The 21,316-nt window shown below is 37.7% G+C and overlaps 1 protein-coding gene across 5 annotated transcripts in view; it reads right to left on the minus strand.

Moving 5' to 3' along the window:
• Positions 1 to 2,065: 2,065 nt before the first annotated feature.
• The window catches only part of tnca (tenascin Ca), a 63,654-nt gene continuing 44,403 nt past the window's right edge, over positions 2,066 to 21,316 (minus strand). For 3 of the 5 annotated variants that reach the window (XM_081366848.1, XM_081366847.1, XM_081366846.1), the window contains 15 exons: positions 20,716 to 20,988; positions 18,627 to 18,899; positions 16,769 to 17,047; positions 14,655 to 14,927; positions 13,307 to 13,429; positions 13,005 to 13,148; positions 11,771 to 11,890; positions 11,349 to 11,492; positions 10,327 to 10,457; positions 9,712 to 9,844; positions 7,704 to 7,855; positions 5,690 to 5,786; positions 5,439 to 5,600; positions 4,826 to 4,989; positions 2,066 to 2,847 (listed from right to left, as the gene is read on the minus strand). In XM_081366848.1, the coding sequence (XP_081222974.1) occupies positions 2,737 to 2,847; positions 4,826 to 4,989; positions 5,439 to 5,600; positions 5,690 to 5,786; positions 7,704 to 7,855; positions 9,712 to 9,844; positions 10,327 to 10,457; positions 11,349 to 11,492; positions 11,771 to 11,890; positions 13,005 to 13,148; positions 13,307 to 13,429; positions 14,655 to 14,927; positions 16,769 to 17,047; positions 18,627 to 18,899; positions 20,716 to 20,988 (2,579 nt within the window). In that variant the 3' untranslated portion in view covers positions 2,066 to 2,736. The remainder of the gene's footprint in view (positions 2,848 to 4,825; positions 4,990 to 5,438; positions 5,601 to 5,689; positions 5,787 to 7,703; positions 7,856 to 9,711; positions 9,845 to 10,326; positions 10,458 to 11,348; positions 11,493 to 11,770; positions 11,891 to 13,004; positions 13,149 to 13,306; positions 13,430 to 14,654; positions 14,928 to 16,768; positions 17,048 to 18,626; positions 18,900 to 20,715; positions 20,989 to 21,316) is intronic. The other 2 variants (XM_081366850.1, XM_081366849.1) reach the window with 1 other exon arrangement.

The following is a 21,316-nucleotide window of genomic DNA, read 5'->3' on the forward strand; positions in this document are numbered from 1 at the left end:
TTGTGGTGCGTGCAGTCCGACATCACCGGTAGCCTGGCTAACGTCAGACCTCTTTCTCATTGAGACGTGGTCTGGGTCTCTGGGAACCACAAGTTCATTTTCTCGTATTTGAGGCGTGGTTTACGAATGCCCAGAGCCGTTTATTGGGCGATACAAATGTTTATCAAATGTGCCTGCACGTAGCTCATAGCCAATCGTTTCAATTATACCAGATGACGTATGTAGAGTGACAGAAATTCGACGAGGAAGAAGACGAAATAAACTTCGCGTCTGATGCCATGTTGGATCCATAGATATAAACAAACTGCTTCAGAGTGTCACATAGACGTCGTCATCGTCTTGCTGCTCCCTCCCCGTTCTGTGATTGGTTCCCTTTTTGAGGGGAAAATCTGGTCCATGGTATCCAGGCTGCCTAGCGGCGTGAATAAAATCGCGCTGCGCGCAAGGCAGCATGGGGAAACCCAGGCTACATCACCGGACTAATTTGCCTAATCTTCACGGTACTTTAGACCGCGGTGGAAACGCAGAAAGCAACAGGTCTGGGGGAAAAAAGTTCCTGGGACAAACTGTTGCAGGTAATTTCAGTGGAAATGTGGCTTTAGATGGCAAAGGGACACTCAGTTCTCATAATCATCATGTCGGTTGCAGGAGAAATGGGCAGGAATAAAGATCTCAGTTACCCCTTTTCCACCAAAAAAGAACTGGTTCAGAACTGGCGCTGGTTCAAAGTTGGTTCAACTTTGTTTGTTTTTCCACTGACTAGAGAGCCCAGCGAACAACGTTGTTATGTCACTGTGTACGTTGCCATACGTCTTAGCTTTCGCCAACTTCAAGCATAACAATTACAATGGCGGACTACACCGTCTTTCTTCAAATGTTTCTCCTGGCTTTGCGATCCTATATTGAGGTCAGAAGAGGACGTTTAGAACACATTTGTGCTGCTCGTCTGGATTACTATAGACAGAGGTTACGTTTGAGAAGAAGTTCGACAATAACCCTGGCCCCAGCCCCCGACGTAAGCATGACGTGGTAAAAGAACTGTTCTAGTCCAGCAAAGAGTTGGTGCTGCTTTGGAACCAATTTTCCAGGCCGAGAACCGGTTCTTTGGCTGTCTAAACACAAAGAACTGCTTCGCGATTAGGCACCGGCTCCGAACCAGCACCAGCACTGCCTTGGTGGAAAAGGGGTAAGTGACTTTGACAAGGACCAAATTATGGCTAGGCAACTGGGTCAAAGAATCTCTGAAACGACAAGGCTTGTGAGTTGATCCCGGTCAGCAGTGGTGAAAATTCACCAACAGTGTCTGAGGAGGAACAAACCACAAACCGGTGATATTGATGCACGACGGCAACAAAGGCTATCCCATTTGGTCCGAGCCGACTAAAGGTCTACAGTGGCACTTCGGCACCAGCCCTCTGCCCAGTAACAAACTTCCACACAACACATAATGCATCACACTCTGTTGCGTATGGGACTGCATAGTGCCTATGATGACCCCTATTCACCATTGAAAGCGCCTACAATGGGTATGCAAGCGTCGGAACTGGAACTTGGAGCAGTGGAAGAAGGTCGCCTGGTCCGATGAGTCCTGTTTTCTTTTACCTCACATAGACGGCCGTGGACATGTGTGCCGTTTACCTGGGGAAGTGATGGTGCCAGGATCACTGTGGGACGATTACAAAATGGTGGAGGGAGTGTGATGCTCTGGACAATGTTCTGCTGGGAAACCCATTCATGTGCACGTAAATTTGACACGTGCCACTGACCTAAACATTTCAAACCAGGTACACCCCTTCATGATAATGGTGTTTCCTGGTGGAAGTGGTCTATTTTAGCAGGATAATGCATGGATTGGTTTGAGGAACATGATGAAGGGTTCAACATGGTGATGTTGCCCTGGCCTCCAAATTCCCCAGATCTAAATCTGATTGAGCATCTGTGAGATGTGCTGGACTAACAAGTTTGATCCACCTTGCAACCTACAGGACTTGTCTTAAAGGATCTACTTTTTTTGGGTAATGTATCTTTGGGATAGTTATAGGAAAATTGACAACATATCAATTCCAACATTACAAATTATATTTTTATTTCCTATTTTGTTGAAGATCAATTTTAGACATTCAAGGAGAAGAGATACAGTTTAATCGACAGTTCTACATTGAGGGATTATAGACATTTAGGACTCTATGGGGGGAAAAAACATTATAAAAATAAATTTAACACAAAACAAATCATCAATAATCAATCAAAAAGCAAACTGGCTTATACAAACTTGTCAGAAAAAAAATCACATTAACATTTGCTTACTTTTATTTAGTTTTAAAAAATGAACACACTTATTTGCACCATCCTGGCTATGTCAGACCTGAGTGGTAATGATTCAGTCGAGGAAATGACATCGCTGGTCTTGAAAACTGAGCTAATAAAGCTAACTCCATTAATCATTATAATAGTGGAGACTTAATCTCATAGTAGCATTCTTATAGATCTGTTTTAGATTTGTTATAGGAAGATTTTGTTAAGTGAAGGTGTCACTTTCAAATATCACATGTCAAGTTCATGTAAAACTCCCCAATAATCATGCAGCCTTTTATAACATATAAAAAGGATTGACGAAACATTATTCTGTGGCATCCAATAACGTTGAGGCGAAAGACAAAGTTTGTATCAGGGGTTGTATCGTGCTTTTGACTGTGTGGGTTTTTGGAGAAAAGAGAAAGAGGGACATTTGAAGTCTTATGATCTTTTCCTTCTGCCTTCCAAGTTTCTGAAATTTACTGGCCGGATCTTCATCTCCGCAAATGGAATCGAATGCTCGTGGCCTTTCCAGTGGAACCAGTTGATACCCTGTGAATTAAAATAGGTGAAATAAATGTAATTACAAAACATTTTAAAGTTTAATATGTAGGTGTTAAGCACTAAGTGTGGGTGGGGTTATACTTTTAACTAATGGAATATTTAAAGTTATTCAGACCACTAGTCATTGGGATGCATATCTTTCTTCCTCGAACCATAGACTCTTTTCTCTTGCGAACTCGACATAAGTTTGTTTGGCTTGCTTGTGAAACACGATTTTTGATGATACGCCTCTGGCGCCAATTCGTATGCTCTTAAACTGCTGTTCTCACAGTGTCATAGTCCAATGACTCAATTGGCAAAGCCACACACACCTCCTGTGCTTTCCCAACCATGTTACACTGAAGTCCACATGTCCTTCGGCCAATTCAATTTAAAGGCGACACGCTCTAAAGCAATAAAATAAGAGTCTCCTTCTTCTTCACAAAAAGGCGGTACCAACTTGACGTACTTTCCTATATTGAAGTCAGATTTAGACTCATCGAGATCAGTAGAGGAAGGTGGTAAAGGAACTGGTCGACCACGTAAGGTTTGCGCCTCGAGTTCAAGCACTCGGACAATCCCGGACGAGCCCCCAATTAATAGGTAACACCTCACAATAAGGTTCCATTTATTACAGTTAACTACATTAGTTAACATGAAAAAACAATGAAAAATATTTCTAAAGCATTTATTATTCTTAGTTGATTTCAAAATGTACTAATAAATTATTGAAATAATGGACCTGAGCAAACATGAACTAACAATGAACAGTTGTATTTTTATTAACTAATAAAAACAAAGATAATTAAATACTGTAACAAATCTATTGCTCATTGTTCTAAGTCAATCATGACAACTCTTGGAATAATTTTAGAATGTAATTGAATATGTCAATGTTAATGTTTTTGGCCTTGGCAGACTAGATCTGCTACGCTGCTTCTGCAGAGCAAGAATGGACTCGCCACTACTAATACTCATGACAGAACTAGATTTTTAATGCATTAAAGGAGTAGTTCACTTTCAAATGAAAATTAGCCCATGATTTACTCACCCTCAAGCCATCCTAGGTGTATATGCCTTTCTTCTGTCAGACAATACAATCAGAGTTATATTAAAAAATGTCCTGGCTCTTAGAAGTTTTATAATGGCAGTGGATTGCAACCAACAGATTGAAGCTCAAAAACGTGCATCCATCCATTGTAAACGAACTCCACACGGCTCCAGGGGTTTAATAAAGGCCTTCAGAAGCAAAACGATGAGTTTGTGTAAGAAAAATATTCAAATTTTAATAACTAGCTTCTGGCCAAACGAACATACGGATTACACTTAAGTGTAAAGCGCAACTTATGCAAGTAATGCGACGTACTGCTGATATTTACGCTATGCCATGACGCACTACGCTACTTCTGACGTCATAAATTTGTAAGTTGCTCATTAGGGGCAAGTAGACTGTGTATGGCCGTTTGACCGGAAGCTAGAATTTTAACTTGTAACGTATTAAATATGGATATTTTTCTTACACAAACTCATCGTTTTGCTTCAGAAGGCCTTTGTTAACCCCCCGGAGCAGTTTGGAGTTTGTTTATGATGGATGGATGCACGTTTTTGAGCTTCAATCTGTTGGTTGCAATCCACTGCCATTATGAAACTTGGAAGAGCCCGGACATTTTTTAATACAATACTCCGATTGTATTCGTCTGAAAGAAGAAAGTCATATACACCTAGGATGGCTTGAGGATGAGTAAATCATGGGCTAATTTTCATTTGAAAGTGAACTACTCCTTTAATTAACAGGATCTTGCTATAAAGTGTTACTGATATATTTTTTGCCATTTCACTGAGATAATTCGGATTCGGATCATGTATCTGTTACTTAACTTTTATTTAAAACAGCCAGTAAAAATAATTTTGATGTAAAATGTAATTGGCCAAAACCATTCTTTACTTTTGTCTATGAGTGGAGAATATTACTCGATGTGTTCCTTACTTTGCTGTGACTGTTGTCTCCATATTTCCCCATCAGATTCACTCGATGGCAGTTTTTATACCAAAACGCTCCCTTGTAGGAGAGGGCGCAGTTGGTGACGGCAATGTCATTGTCATTGTCAAACGTGGAGAAGGGTCTGTTCTGGTGATACGACAAGGAATCGCCTTAAGAGAGACACAAAGACACAACATTACAAGCTTAATATTACAAAACCTTTGCAATCATTGGGTATGAAATATTAGAAATCACCTAAGAAAGTAGTAACATTAAGTATGCATGTATTCAAGGGTGAAATTATCTTTATTATGATCTTCATATTTGCATGATAATATGTTCAAGTAATATCTTGAATACACTTAAAGGGGCCCTTCACACAAAAATTCAAGACACATTGCAGGTTTAGAGACTTAAAAAAAAAAAAACTTATTTGAACTTTAATAGTGCCATATTTTTACTGAAGAAAGTCACGTCATGCAGAAGATGCGAGAAGCAAGTCAAAGACGTCCAGCAAGTTACACTGAAGATCAATGGTAAACAGCACAGTGGGATGCAAAAATTGTGTTGCTTTGGATAAAATGCATAAATATAAGTGTAAATGTTCAGTCTAATTCACCTGCTGTACCACTGTATGCACCAATCTGGATCTTGTAGCGAGAACTACGGTCTGAGATGTAAAATTTATCGTAAACAGCAAACACAGTCTCTGGTCCATCACGCAGGTCCACACGCATCTCATACTGACCAGCCGTTGTGATTTTGTGAAGATTCACCAGGCCTGAAAGACAACGATGCACAATCTTTGTCAGTGAATGTAGAGTAGATTTTAATGTTATAATGACATTGGCCTGTCAAACGGAGTCCCACCGAGCCAAAACTCATCGTTCGTGTCACCGAATCCTGCAGAGTAATTCTTCCAGTTCCTGTAGAAATCGACTCTGCCGCTCTGACGCCGAAGGAACACCTGAGGATAATGAAGATGTTACAGGGTTTTTTTTACAGCAAGTGATTATAGTTTATGAAGTTATAAATGGAGCCCAGGAGCCGTATGGATTACTTTTATGATGGATGGATGCGCTTTTTTAGGCATCAAAATCTAAACTACCATTCACTCCCATTATAAAGCTTGGAAGAGCCAGGATTTTTTTTACAGGATTATGTTTGCCTGAAAGAAGTCATAAACACCTACTGTAAGATGACTTGAGAGTGAGTAAATTATGGGATCATTTTTGGGTGAACTATCCCTTTAAGGCAGAATGTAACTAATATACAAAGTAAAGCTTAGTCACATAAAATGACGTTTACCCTCAATAATCCAATAGCAGCCTTCAAATACATGAACAGAAGTTGTGTTGAAATTAGTGAATTTCAGTTTATCCTTGATTCTAACTTCTTTTGCCTTACGTAACTAATGGTAAAAGTATGTTTCCATTTAAATATGATACTACTTTATCATGGATAAGGTATTTGTACATGTAAATGACATTCAGAAACTGTATTTGAAGTTAATAAGAATCAATAAATACATTTATTTATTAATAAATGTTCAACACAGAGCGCGCGAGATGCGCTGTTTACGTCTGGTTTATGTTGAAGAGCCGCTAACAAAGTAAGTTTTGCACATAAATGCTCTCTCTTTTATAAGTGTCAACATTTCCATATACTGTATGTCTAAAGGACTGAAGTCTGTCAGGTAAAAAAAGAGCTTATTGATGAAAGTTTTATTGCAATGTTACTCCTGGTCCGAGGCATCCGTAAATGTTTAGGTTATCCGTAGCTGTTGGACCAGAAGAACCGGGAGCGGTGGATTTTTGCTTAACAAATAACAGGCTCAAAGTGGAGGTAGAAGCGTGGTTTTTTTTTCTAAAACCGTCTGATTTATGTTGTTCTGTCGGAGCATAGTGTCGGTTTCAGTGACTATGATCAAAAAATCTTGCCGACGGCAGCTTTAAATTAATGGGGCCCTATCTTGCACCCAGCACAATTGACTTTGTACACCGACGCATGTATCATTCCTATTTTGCACCCGTGCACAGTGGACTTTTCCCTCCACAGACGCACATCGGTAAATTAGGGAAGCAACTTGCGCTCCCGGGGGCGGTTCAGCGAAAAGAAGAGGTGTGTTCCGGTGCAAACGTTCCCTGGTGCTATTTTGCAGTTCCAGAAAACAATTCCACCACTGACCAGGAAAAACCCAGTCTAAAGTCAGTGGCGCGTTGCGCATGTTATTCATATGCTATTTTAAGGGCGCATGCTTGGCCATAATCAATGTAGCGTGTGCACAACGCACATACACTTTGATTCTCTCATCTACACAGAAGCAGCAGTTTTCATTTTTGCAAATCATACATTATTACAAGGAAAAATATTAACACGAGGGAAATCATTGTGGTGTCCATGAAGATGTGAAAAAATAGGCATAAATCTAGCTTACACATTTACCCAAATTATTATACGCCTGTTTAACCGAAGCTAATTTGGGTGGGTTTCTCCATCCCCATACAATGTCTCTTCTCTGTCTTTTTTAAGGCCCTAACGAGAACGTCGGTCTCCTCGGCTGTGAACCGCTCCTGGCAAATCCGCCGTTATAATAGCAATCCGCCATGGCACAAGCGCGCCTGCTCTTAAATAGAATGTGAGATGACGCTCCGATTGGTTTATTTCACGTTACGCCCAAACCACACCTATGAGTAATGAAGCTACTTCAGACCAACCCATTTTAGATTTGCGTCCACAAAGATTCAAAGAGATCTTTGAATCCGAGATTCGCCCACAAAGTTACTTGAGTTTCGCGATTGATAGGAATAGGGCCCATGGTTTGTAAGTTGCATACTCAAAACTAGGCTAAGTTGTACCATGAGCACAGCTCATCTCGACTCACCATCCAGCCGCCGCCGTCGGTGGTCATGTCACAGTACACCTGGACCGGTTGTTTCTCATCTCCGTTTATGTAGATCGTGTACAGACCGGAGGACGTCTCTCCGTTCAGCAGAGCTTCTGAGCAGTCCTTGGCTTTACTGTAGAGCACACCAGCTGCACACACAAAACAAGGTTTGATTCAAGAATCAGACACTAATAATGAGCATAGATCACAAAAACTTCAGAACGCTGTGCGTCAACACCTTAAAAACAGAACAATGCAAAATCACTGACATCTTTTATAAAGGTTTGTAGATGAAGGTTTGAATTTTCCCTCAGTCAAGACTGCTTGATATAAGCCACAAGGAAAACATGGATTTATTTTTAAAGAACTTTATGCATAAAAATGACACCTGAATCACACTGCAATCATTTTGTGTTTGCTAAGGTACCGGTAAGTCTCACTAATAAAATTGCTCATATTAAGGCTTAAGGATGGCATGAAACAGAAATTGCAATTGTTTTCACAGACTGTGGTGACACGTTCCCACAGTTATTAACATCGTAAATCTATGAAGCAAAGTATTTATATTTTCATAAAAGAAAAAAAAATGTAAAGTAGATTTATAACACTATACTTTGTTATATTATCTGGCATTAAATTACAGAAAACTGCTGTGTGAGTGTTTCTGAGGGGCTGTTTACATGACACTGTTTTCAACTAAAAACTGAAAATTTTTAAATTTTCAGAAAAAACTAAAAAAAAAAATTATTTTGCTGTATATATATACAGCAAAAGAAGAATTCCACAAGAGCATTTCTATACACTGTTTTCAACTTAAAAACTGAAAACTTTTTATGCGTTTTGGCCGTTTTTTGAAAACAGTACCCTTATCGTCTCTGTAAAAACTACAAAAACTTGAATTTGTGAAAATGGCCGTGTAAACGTACCCTAAGACAACGGCAGAGGGAGTGGCACCGAATTTGACATTTTCTCTCTTCTGACACTGTAATCAATCTCTCAATATTTTTTCCTCTTCTGGAAATTCATAGAAATGCTCTTGTGGATTTCTTCTTTTGCTGTATATATAAAGCAAAATAATTTTGTTTTTGTTTTTTCTGAAAATTAAAAAATTTTCAGTTTTTAGTTGAAAACAGTGTCATGTAAACAGCCCATCAGAAACACTCACACAGCAGTTTTCTGTAATTTAATGCCAAGATAATATAACAAAGTATAGTGTTATAAATCTACTTTACATTTTTTTTTCTTTTATGAAAATATAAATACTTTGCTTCATAGATTTACAATGTTAATAACTGTGGGAACGTGTCACCACAGTCTGTGAAAACAATTGCAATTTCTGTTTCATGCCATCCTTAAGCCTTAATATGAGCAATTTTATTAGTGAGACTTACCGGTACCTTAGCAATCACAAAATGATTGCAGTCAGGTGTCATTTTTATGCATAAAGTTCTTTAAAAATAAATCCATGTTTTCCTTGTGGCTTATATCAAGCAGTCTTGACTGAGGGAAAATTCAAACCTTCATCAACAAACCTTTATAATATATATATATAGTATTTGTTGTATTTTCCATTCTACGTTCTAGTTTACCCAACTAAGTTCTAAGTTTGATTTGGCTTGATTTCACACGGCAACATTTCAAAGCATACCAAAATGTGTTTATGCAATCAAGATGGATTGGCAAGTTAGCTTTTTAAGATGAAGAGGCACTCTTTGGTTTCCAAATGCGATAAATAATGTGCTCTGCTCACCCACAGAATCAGACACCGATTTTTACGCAACACATTTCCACTTATGAATTATGATACAGCTTGATTTGTTGCGTCCAGAGTTCGTTTTCAATTCTGGTCTGGACTGTGGCCCGATGTAACTGAACTAAGTGATAAAACATGCCAGGTTCATCGAGACAGGTGTGAAAACGCCCTATAGTTTGAGCAATAGTAATATAGCTAATATCATTTGTGCTACATAAACCCCAGCGGTGTGTGTGTGGTTAAGTAACTGACCAGTGGTGAAGACAGTGCTGATCACGTTGCTCCTCTTGTCCTCGGCGACGGCCTGCAGTCTGACGCTGTATTCTGTGCTGCTTCTCAGCTCCGACAGATCGTGTGAGGTGACAGATGGGTCTAGTCTCAACTCCTGTGTTAACATACATCAGTTATGCTCTGAATATCAGTAAAAAAACACATATTTTTAGCAAAACCTTTTAATATTGAATAACTATTGCTATTATGTATCACATATGATGTGTTACTTCGCTAATGCATGCAACATATTATTTATACTGGATTGACTAATAATTTAGATTAAAAAGCTGCATAAATTCTACATAGTATTTTAAATATAACTTGTGCAAGGCTTCCGGTGTAATTCGCTTCTGGTTATTTTTCCTGTATAAAAACAGTTATTATGACAGTATGCTGCTTTATATTATATAATCTTAATGTAATATTATAATCATGAATAAATCATAAATCAAATAGTTTTACCGTTTACTGTATTTGTGAATCTTCTAGTTATTGTGGCTAATGAATCAGAAGTCTCACACATTCACAGAATGAAGCTTGTAAAATAAGGTGATATGGCCTTTGAAAGTTTCTAGTATGTGAGAAATGCCTGACCCTGACATCCCCGTCAGACGTTTGAAAGGTCAGTATGTAGCCGCTGATGGCTGCTCGGGGGGGCTTCCAGGAGACCACAGCGCTTTCTGTCTGAATATTACTGGCAACCAGATCACGCGAAGCATCCATATCTACATAACACACAACCAGATCACATTCATGCTTATTCAGACAGTAAGATGACAGAGGAATAAAATGACAGAAAAATTCCAAAACTTCTATCACTGATGCATTATGGGAGACAAAGCAGTTGTTGTTTTGACAAAGCAGAATTAAAAGCATTGAAGTGAGTGATTTTGTTGGAAGTGAGCAATTTTTCATAATATTATCCAGGTTGGTACATTAGGTACTTTTTGTATTGATTACCAAATGCAAGGCAAAACATAGAATAAGTAAAAAAACAAAATAAAAAAACATTTTTTTTAATTATTATTATAATTATTTTATTTTGCAAAAAATCAGTCATACATGAAATGGTTTTAATTTCTTTTTAAAAATGTTTTTTTTTTCTTTTAAAAGCTATTTTATAGCTGCTTTTAATATTTATTATTATTATTTTGTAAATAATTTTTTGTGATACATTAAATGTTTTTTATTCTCAATCAGAACACATATGAGAAATGTATAGGACATTTCTTAAAAAAATAAAACAACAAAAGTTGTGTTAAAGCTGCTTTCTAATAGTACTACTATTATTATTAAAATAATTATTATTTAGTAAATAATTATTTTTGTGATACATTAAATGGTTTACTTTTTCGATCAGGACACAAAACTATTTTTATATTTTAATCTTATTTTAATCTTTTGCATATATATATATATATATATATATATATATATATATATATATATATATATATATATATATATGCAAAACACTGCACATGCATAACAGAATTTACTATGATTTTAGATGTAAATCCTCATTGCCCATTTAAACTCTTCAGTAAAGCTGTATCTCGTGTGGCCTATAGGGGGCGCTACATCACTAGTAATGGTTGACTGTGACTGCATCTCACCTGTTGTGAAGTCTGTGGTGGCTGGAGCACTTTTCTCTTGGTTTCTTATGGCATAAACATTGACTGTGTATTCAGTTGCTGGAGCCAGTGAAGTCATCTCAAACTCCACCGTGTTGCCAGAAACCTGCTCTGATATCGGGGGCACTTCAGAGAAAAATACAAGAAGCAGAAGTTAACCTATCACACTTAAAGCGATAGAGCCTAAAACATATTAGAAACAAGGATAATGCAGTAAACTGAATAACAGGTGTGTTTATATAGGTGTGGGTATATTTTGGGGTATCAGTGACGGCAGTGTCCTGCAGATATCTACAACTACTTTTTGCTCTACTCAGGGTGAGTAGCAGTAGAGACCATGCATGCAAGTCAAACATGAATAAAGAAAACTTAAAATAGAGCAAGAGAACGCAGGAGGTTCCCACCAGTGTCTGCGCTGTATGTGATGACATATCCATCCACAGTCGCAACTGCGGGCTGCCAGAGCAACAGCGCACTCGTGTCAGTCACATTCACAGCAGTCAGGCTGCGTGGCGTATCCAGGGCTGGAGGTCACAAAACAATTAATGTTTAAAAAATTAAAATAAAGAATGAAGATAAAAACTACATTTGCTATGATATTATTTGTTATATAAAAAATGTATATTATATATAATATATAAAATATAGCCTAAATAAAATCAAAATAGTTATGGGATTAGTTATGGAACTGACTGAGCAGAATAATGACACTATTACATTTTTTAAAAGGGTTAGTTTGGGTTTGTTTTCAAAATTGATGATTAAAAAAAATAAAAATAATTAAAACTTTTTTAACAAAATTGTTAATTATTGTGAAGCTGCTTTGAAATAATCTATATTATATAAAGTGTTATAGAAATAAATGTGACGACTTATTTTGTAATATGTGAATTAAATAAATAAATATTATATATAAAATAATAAAAATAAAAACTATCTTAAGGTACAATTTGTTATATACAAAATAAATGTAATATATATTTATTTATATGATAAAGTAATATTTACATAATTGATATTTTAATTGTATACATTTTCATGTCTTTATGTACATGTACATGAATTACTGATTTGTTATATATATATATATATATATATATATATATATATATATATATATATATACACACACATGTATGTATGGATGTATGTATATATATATATATATATATATATATATATATAAACACACACACACATATTTATGTATATTTAGAAACTTTTGTTAGATGTGATTAATTACAATCAATTGATTTGACGCCACTAATTACATTATATTATTATATATATAGTGCTGAAAATCGATTAATCGTGATTGATTGCAACTAACATAAGTTTATAAATATTTAATATATTTGTGTGATTTATACATACACACACAGATATATATGTATCTAATCTATGTATGTACAGTATGTATGTATGTATCTACAGTATCTATCTATCTATCTCAATCGATAAATATATATAAATATATATATATATTTATTTATTTATTTATTTTGTTAGATGTCATTAATCACAACCAATCAATTTGACAGCACTAATTCTATTATATATTATATTTAGGTTTAAGGTTTTGTTCAGATTACTAACACTCGGTTTGAGCAATACGGCTGCTTATCTTAGAAAACCGACCTGTTGTAAAAGTGTCGGACGCTGGTTCGCTCTCCTCCAGACCTTTCACTGCAATAACTGACACCTGATACATCTCTCCAGGAACCAGGTTTATTAGCGAAACCTGAGATTGTGACCCGTCCACCATCACGATCATGGGAGTCCCTGTTAATACAGAGAAGAGAATCAATAACGAATGAATTTACAGTATAGTACTTGAATATACTTAAATAACGTGGTTTATAGTAGTATTCACTACATTGCATTTATCTATAGTACTGTGTTCAAGCATTCTTTCAGGTTTTAAGAGGACCAGCACTCGCCTCCTTGGACTGGGAAGTAAGTGATTCTGAAGGAGTCCGGTTGGGCACGCGGTACGGTCCAGTAAACCACAGCTGACGTGTCCGTGACGTTAGAGAAACGAAGGTCTCGTAGAACTCCAAGGCCTGCCAGACAGCAAAGCAGATTTATATTTAGCAATGTCAAGAAGAAAACGCTGAAAATTGGGAAAATGTTCCACCCAGGGTCCTTATGGCCATTTAGATATGAAGTTAATTAATACAACAGCCACTGGAAAATGGACAAAGAAAGACCAGCATCAAACACTGAACTGCAGGAGAAGCGGGCCTTTCCCTGGCGCAATGAAAAAGGCCTAAAAGAAAGATTCGTTAGTCTTAATAGTGCAAGTTTCCATTCCAAGAAACATCCACAAAAGCTCCCATTTGAGCCATGATCAATCATGCCGAAAATCATTAAACTGCATTCCACAAATTTACCTGAGACAATGACAAAAAGAAGGAATGTTATTTAGATCGGACCATTTACATAAACCAACACAGAATCATTAGTTCTCAGGGCATGCGGACAAATTAACATCGCTTTCCCAACAGCGATGTGCAGAAAAATGTAACTTGATGGTTTAGTAGTGACATGAACATCAGGAGACTTTCCTCTGGATGCATGAACACACACATGAACGTTCCTTCGTGAGAGAAACGAAAGCATGCAAGGTTAAAGTCAACATGAACTGAAGTAGAACATTTGTCAAAATGTCTTTTTTCCAGCTTCTAAAGCACCCACTTTTCAAGCCCCAATCAATGTATTTTTCTAGTTGCATATTGTATTTAATTTGATTCTTTTGTGCATCTTTTGTGAGTCGCTTTGGATAAAAGCATCTGCTAAATGCATAAATGCAATGTTTGCGAACAGAATCTTTCACACTCTCAAATGTTGAATACTAACGTCAACATTAATACATTTTTGTTAGTTCATGTTAACTAACATTAATTAATGTTAACAAACGGAACCTTATTGTAAAGTGCTATCAGTCTTTCTTTCTTAATGGAAAACCGTTGATTCTTGTGAAGAAAAGACATTGATTGACAACAGCAAAATGTGTGGACAAACTAAATCTTTTTAAATGACAGAAAGTAACAAAATAGCTGTTTCAACCTCAGTATTTGCTGTTGACTTTAACCCTGGATTGAAACATATCATGATAGATGTATTTCAAATCATGGTGCACCACAGATTAACACATCAGTCAGAACCTGTTTAGGATGAAGAGTGTTATTTAGTTGTTAAAGACACTTCCACCACATTGCAGCCAAGAAAGCCCTCTCAAATCCAGAAATGATGTTAAAGGCAGTCCTATGACACTAAACACAATACCTGTTCTGGCAACAGCAGTAACGGGTTGGGAGCGATGTTCCAACGTGACACCGTAAAGCTCAATTTCATACTCAGTTCCCCCCAAAAGCTGTGTTAACACTTTGGTTCTTTCATCGCCCGGCACAATCAACTCTCGAGGGTGGGAGAGCTTTCTCGAATCTCTAACTTTGAGCACAAATCGATCAAAAACGTCGTCTTCTGCCGTCCAGGCCAGCCGGAAACTCTCAGGGGTGACGTCCGACACGAATAGGTGCTCAATCTCTGGTTCTGCCTCTGATTGACAAGAGGAAATGGGTCTTTTTCTTGTTGTAACGAGGAAAAGAGTTTGAGTTCATTTGAGTCCAACTACCTTGCCGGTCTCCAACCATTTGACATGCATCGAGTATTACGACTACTTCTTGTGTTAGTTGGACACCATGGACACATAACAACAATGTATACGCGTCCCTTCATGACTTTTGACACCATATAGGCATTGCAAATCATGCACGCCACTTGCACACGACATCTTTCTACTGTGCAGTGAATTCATGCAAGACTGTTTCCTTCTGAGCGGCATCTTACAAGGTCTCAGGCCTCATGCTGGTAAAAAACCTTGATGAAACCTGATGATATGGTACTTGAATATTGATGGATAGTTTATGCCAGCCATTTAAGTAGAAAAAAAAACAGTTTAAATATGGCATCAGACATGTAGGACAAGTGAAGCATGTATTGTTCACTTGAAACAAAGAAAAAGACTTATCGATGGAGGAGACCTGGCAAATAAACAAGGGATAGTATTGAGGGAGTAGTTGAGTTTCCCAACCAAAGCTTAGTCATCTTCTCGAATATAGACATCAAAGAGGACGTGTAAACACAAGACATGTTCATTATTTTATATTGTCATCTGAATAAGCATTATAGGTCTTGAACTTTTGTTTTGTAGATGTTACTAGACTTGTTAGGTTAGGGTTCAGGTTTGTAGAATGTTTAAATAGTTGCAAAGTTACTTATAGTCAACAGAATGTCTGTTGGTGGAACATTAAAAAAAGAGTTAGCAGCTCTTAAAGATGCTCTAAGCGATGTTGGGTGAAGTCTCGCCCTGTTGACGTTCAAAGTATTGTCAAACAAAACGGAGGCTAGCTCGACCCTCCCTCCTCCTCATCCCGTCCCCTCCCCCTCCCTTCCGTGCTTCCTGAAACAGTCATGAACCATTTAGAAAAACCAAACTGGATTTACCCACCTGTCCACCTTTTGAACGCTTTTCCGATGTAAATTCGGGATTTCGTTATTTGTTCATCGGAACGTCGTCTCTTTGGTCGTGTGTCGGCCATATCAAAATTCTCAAGAATATACAATTTTAACGTTAGTCGTTGTCTAGGATATCTCTCCTCTAGCTAACTTCCCTCTTCATGCTTCTCTCTCCTCCACTCCCCACACCCCCAAATCATTCTTGTCGGTTATTGGCTGGAACACTGTTTGTTATGTTTCGTGGTCCAGGCTGGGCCAGTTTGTTTTTCTTGCCGTTTGTGGAGCCTGGGCTGTCTACAGAGACCGCGTTTCTTTACAGTGTGTTCAGGGGACAGGCAGCTAGCGGATAGTGAGGAGATGTTTGCTGGATGTGACAAAAAATGTTTTCGCCTAAAAAACGCATGGCATCGCTTAGAGCACATTTAAGCAGACAGTCTACTAATACTCTAATGAGAGTTATTTGACATGAAGTTGCAAAGTTACTTATAGTTAATAGAATGTCTAAAGTGGACCATTGAAATAAAGTGTTACCAATAACAGTTCTCGTCAGTACTGATTTTAAAACGACTGACCAATCAGAAGCAGCAGCAGCTGGGGGCGAGGAAAACATCTCAAGCATATTAAGTGTTTACTGTAGAGCAACTGTACATTTTATCAGGTTTTCGTCATGGTGTAGTGTTGTGTAACATATAAGAGAGAATCTATCAATCTTGAACATGTCCAATGCATACAACCCCTGCAAAAAATGCAATAGCGGTAAAATATGATCTGCTAGATATTAAAAACAATTTGCTATGCAACAAAGTAAAAACTACTAAGCTTGGGCAGTGAAAGCTCTGAGGTGAAGGAGTGACGTGCAGTTGAAAAGCAGAAAGCGGTACCTGTAACAGCCACTGTGGTGATTGGACGAGACTGTAACCCATTCCCTGACACCCCGGTCACACTGACCTCATAGCCAATGCCAGTAATCAGGCCCAAAACATCCAGTAAGGTCTGGTTTCCCGGCACTACGAACTCTTGTGGCTCCAGCAGCAGGCCAGAGTCCGATACCTTTACCTGAAAATGGCTGAAGCCCTCAGAAGAATCTGCTTCCCAGGACACCCGAAATCCGTATGGGGTAATATCCGAAACGGTGAGGTTTCCCACTTTAGGTAATGACGCTGGGATACGTGGTACAGGATTCATTTGGGTCCCGTAGTTGCAGTGTTATAGGAGGGGACAATACAGGGTGAGGATGTATAATTGATTCTGCAGTGATTGCAAGGTCAAAATAGCTTGTTATTTGTCAAATGTTACTCATTAATTTGTCAATGTTAAGATATTATTGTATGAGCTTTCTTTCTCCATGTAAAATAACCGAGTATATTCAGTGGGTGCAATACAACTGCATGCATATGCAATGACAAAAACGGGAATGGTATCATCTGTGTTAATAGAACTAAACAACATGTGGTCAGACAGATGCAAAAATGAGTTTCCACACTGCTAATCTACTTTTCCTAATGCGCAATCATGTAATGTTTCAAGCACAGCAGATTATGTTGCAAACAGAAACATCAGAAGGAGGATTAGTGAAGTTTTTTTTTTTTTTTACCAAGCACAAAAAACTGCTTCAAGTTCCAATGTTTTTTTCTTTCATTTTTGATATAGTCCAAAATTTCACACTTGGGGCCAGATTTAACAGCTTGCACCAGCGCAAACCCTTGGCTTTCAAAAGCTACTGTCAGGATTTACTAAAGACACGCAGTGAAAAATGAGCGCTGAAAAGCCGTGGGACAGGGTTATTTTTGTGGTTGACCTTATTGCATATGCATTTGTAGGAGTTTCCCTTTCAGACGCAAAATTTATGAGAGGAGATAATTTAAATTAATCATGCAAGGTGATTTACAAAGGTTTGCGTTCGTCAATTTACTGGTATTTGTATCAGTGTTAATTTGTGCTGCTCTTGGTAGATTGTGTTAAATCATTATGAAAATGATCTGGCAGCGTCTGTGTTCTTTCGTTTGTGCGTCACGAGCAGAACTTTCCACTCACATCTGCGCTCTTATGGGATTGCGCTCTCACGCTAATTTGCCCTGTTTAGTAAATCTGGCCCTTAGTGTAAAAAGGCCTTCGTTAAAAGTCATTAAAATAACCATGTTAAATATGTGACCCTGGACCACAAAACCAGTCTTATGGGTATTTTTTTTTAAATTGAGATTTATACATCATCTGAAAGCTGAATACATAATCTTTCCATTGATGTATGGTTTGTTAGGATACAATATATGGCCGAGATACAACTATTTGAAAATCTGGAATCTGAGGGTGCAGAAAAATCGAAATATTAAAAAAAATGGCCTTTAAAGTTGTCCATTTCTATTGGCGATTGTGCTACATCCACTCACAAAAATATTTTTTTTAGATATTTAAGGTGGGAAATTTACAAAATATCTTCATGGAACATGATCTTTACTTAATATCCTAATGATTTTTGGCATAAAAAAAAAATCGATAATTTTGACCCATACAATGTTTTGTTGGCTATTGCCACAAATATACCTGTGCGATATAAGACTGGTTTTGTGATCCGGGGTCACATATTACATGCATGCAATTGTACCAAAACAAACAAACAAACAAACAAAAATGTCAGTTTCAACTTGCTTGCAACCAGGTCTAACGTGGATGCAAATTTGTTAGTTCTGTCTGTTAAGTCCTGATTCATTGTGATAGAAGCATGAAAAACTTGCACAGTACCTGTACTGATATTGAAGGAAACTGATGGAGTTTGACGGCCACGAGACAGACCATAAAACACTATGTCATAGACCGTAGAGTCCATAAGACCCATCACGGTAACGTTCCTCTCAGATCCTGATAGCCTGAGCTCTACAACATCATACAGCTGCTCACGGTCAGTGATACGAGCAGCAAAGCCATCAAAGTGGCCTGACAATGTGCTCCAGGACAGCGCCAAGCTATTCGGGAGGGTTTCAGACACCACAATGGTGCCCAATTTAGGCTTAGGCTCTGAATGAGAGAAAGTATTGGGTACTGTTATGAAACTTAACAGTAGCTGAAACAAGCGTATACTTTAGGAATATTCTGGGTTATTTGCCTTAATGTCTATAAGCATCTGTGGTCTGCGGTCAATTGCGGTCGATAATAATTACGACTTAGTCCTCAGTTTGAAACATGCCAAAGAAAATGCATAAGCATTCAGTGGGACCAACTCATTTTTCAACTTTGAAGACAAACTATTTAGGTTTGCCAGAAAAATGGCATCAAATAACTGATAGCAACTCAAGTGTTTCAATTTAAATGCTACGTAGTAAGTAAATTCGGCATTTTGGCCAGAATTAGATGCAAAATGGACCTGGTTTTATCCCACAATTCAAAATGACAAATTGGACATAACTTGTGCAAACACAAGGTTGGGAAGCAAATCTTTCCAGTCCTATTTACACAAGTCCTGCTAATCAACAACATGCCATAGACATTACTTTGCAAACAACCAGGAATACTACTTTAAGTCATGCTCATATATTTTGTGCCATACTATGAACTATGCAAATGTGATTTTTTTTCTGCACAATTCTGACATTATTTCTCACAATTCTTAATTTATAATTCTGAGCAATTTTGAGTTTGTTTCTCAGAATAGTGAGTTTATACCTCGCAATTCTGACTATTACATAAAAAATAAGTATACTTCAAGTTCATTTTATTTTTAAATATACTTTATGTATAGTAAGTATACTAATATCAATGTACTAGAAGTATACTTGTAAGTGTACCGTTTCATTATTACTTGGGACTAAATTGGCCCACTTTTTAGTGTATAAAAGTATACTACTATACAACTAAGTTTTTCATTTGTACTGCAACTATACTACAGTTGAACTTATAGGTATCCTGATAGTTTACTTGTTAAGTTCACTTACTCTCAGTAAACTACTAGTTTAGTAGTTTTATAGTGCAAATTGTTTTCTTTAAGTTAACATAATACCATACTTATAGTTTACTATTTATATATTATTTTTGCACTTTAAGTATACTACTATGTTCCTATTTAGGTAAAAAATATATATAGGCTACTTTAAATATACCTTTAACTGTAGGCTACTTTAACTCTTTTTATTTTTAAAACATTTTATTCTAGCTTCATGCATCCTTTTTTACCAACCCTTGAATGTGGGTCATTTTCATAAAAAAGCAACATTTTAAACAAAACAACACTTTTGTCAAAGACTATGTCCAGATCGGATTCAGAACGATGATCAAAACACAGATGGAGTAGACTGAGTCCACCAACACCCCCAAAGCTTTACAGTTGTTAACCCTTCCTGGGTCGACATTTCATTCGGTAACATTAGGCAGTTTTGATTTATATGTGGTTTAATGTTTGATTATCGCGTTATTTTACATTTGCGTAAGCAATGCCTCTATCGCTTGTCTCTGCTCTTCAGAAGATACGTAATAGCGCCCCCTACCGTATAACAGTGAAAACATACATGGATAGCCGGAAAATTCAGTCAACAGCGAGGAAAGAGTAAAGTAGATTTGAGGTAAATTCCTATGTACACTACTAGTGGTCTAACCTACAAAAAAAATCAACTTTAAGACAGTTTTATATGTGGGAATTAAAAAACGGAGTCCAAATTGCGAGATATAAACTCGTAATTGCAAGAAATAGTCAGAATTGTGAGATAAAAATGTGCAATTACCTTTTTATTGTTTTATTCCACGGCAGCAAATGGGCTTCCATAGCAAACCAAATCTTCAAAACCCAATATAAATGTTTAAAGCATGTATTCTGAGAACTCAAAAGCATGCTCTGCTGTACCTGTGGTTACTACAGTTGTCAGGGCAGCTGTGTTGGCGCCACCAGAGGTGGCATACAGCTTGATCTGATATCGCGTGTCTCCTCTGAGCCCGGTCAGCACCGTGGAGCGGGTACCTGTGGGCAAGGTGCGCCCCGTCGCCTGCGTGGGCAAAGCAGACTCTCTCACCTCGACTATAAAATTATCAAACGCCTTCTCTCCCGTCCGCCAGGAGAGCGACACTGTGTCTGAGGTAATGTTTGAAACAACTAGCCCAGACAAGTCAGGCTCGGCCGCTACAGGGGGAAAAAGCCAGCCATGGCGTTTTGTTTAGTGTCTCTTTCTCTGCTGTCAATAGTTTCAGAGATCTGTCCATGCTAACTGTCCACCTAACAGCCTTGTTTAAAGAGATAGTTCAGCCAAAAAGCATTTACTCATCCTCATTTCGCTTCAAATCTGTATGCTTGTGTAACTGGTCAAAATTCAAACCAGGGTCTCCGGCATGGGAGATGAGCGGACTAAGAAGGACGCTAAAGACCGCAGCTGCTGGCGTCAGTCACTAGCGTGCCTCTTGAAACCAGGAGAGGTTTACATGCACTCTTACTGGCCTACGTCCATTGCACT

Source organism: Scardinius erythrophthalmus (genome assembly GCF_964197995.2).
Source record: "Scardinius erythrophthalmus genome assembly, chromosome: 5".
Lineage (NCBI taxonomy): Eukaryota > Metazoa > Chordata > Actinopteri > Cypriniformes > Leuciscidae > Scardinius > Scardinius erythrophthalmus.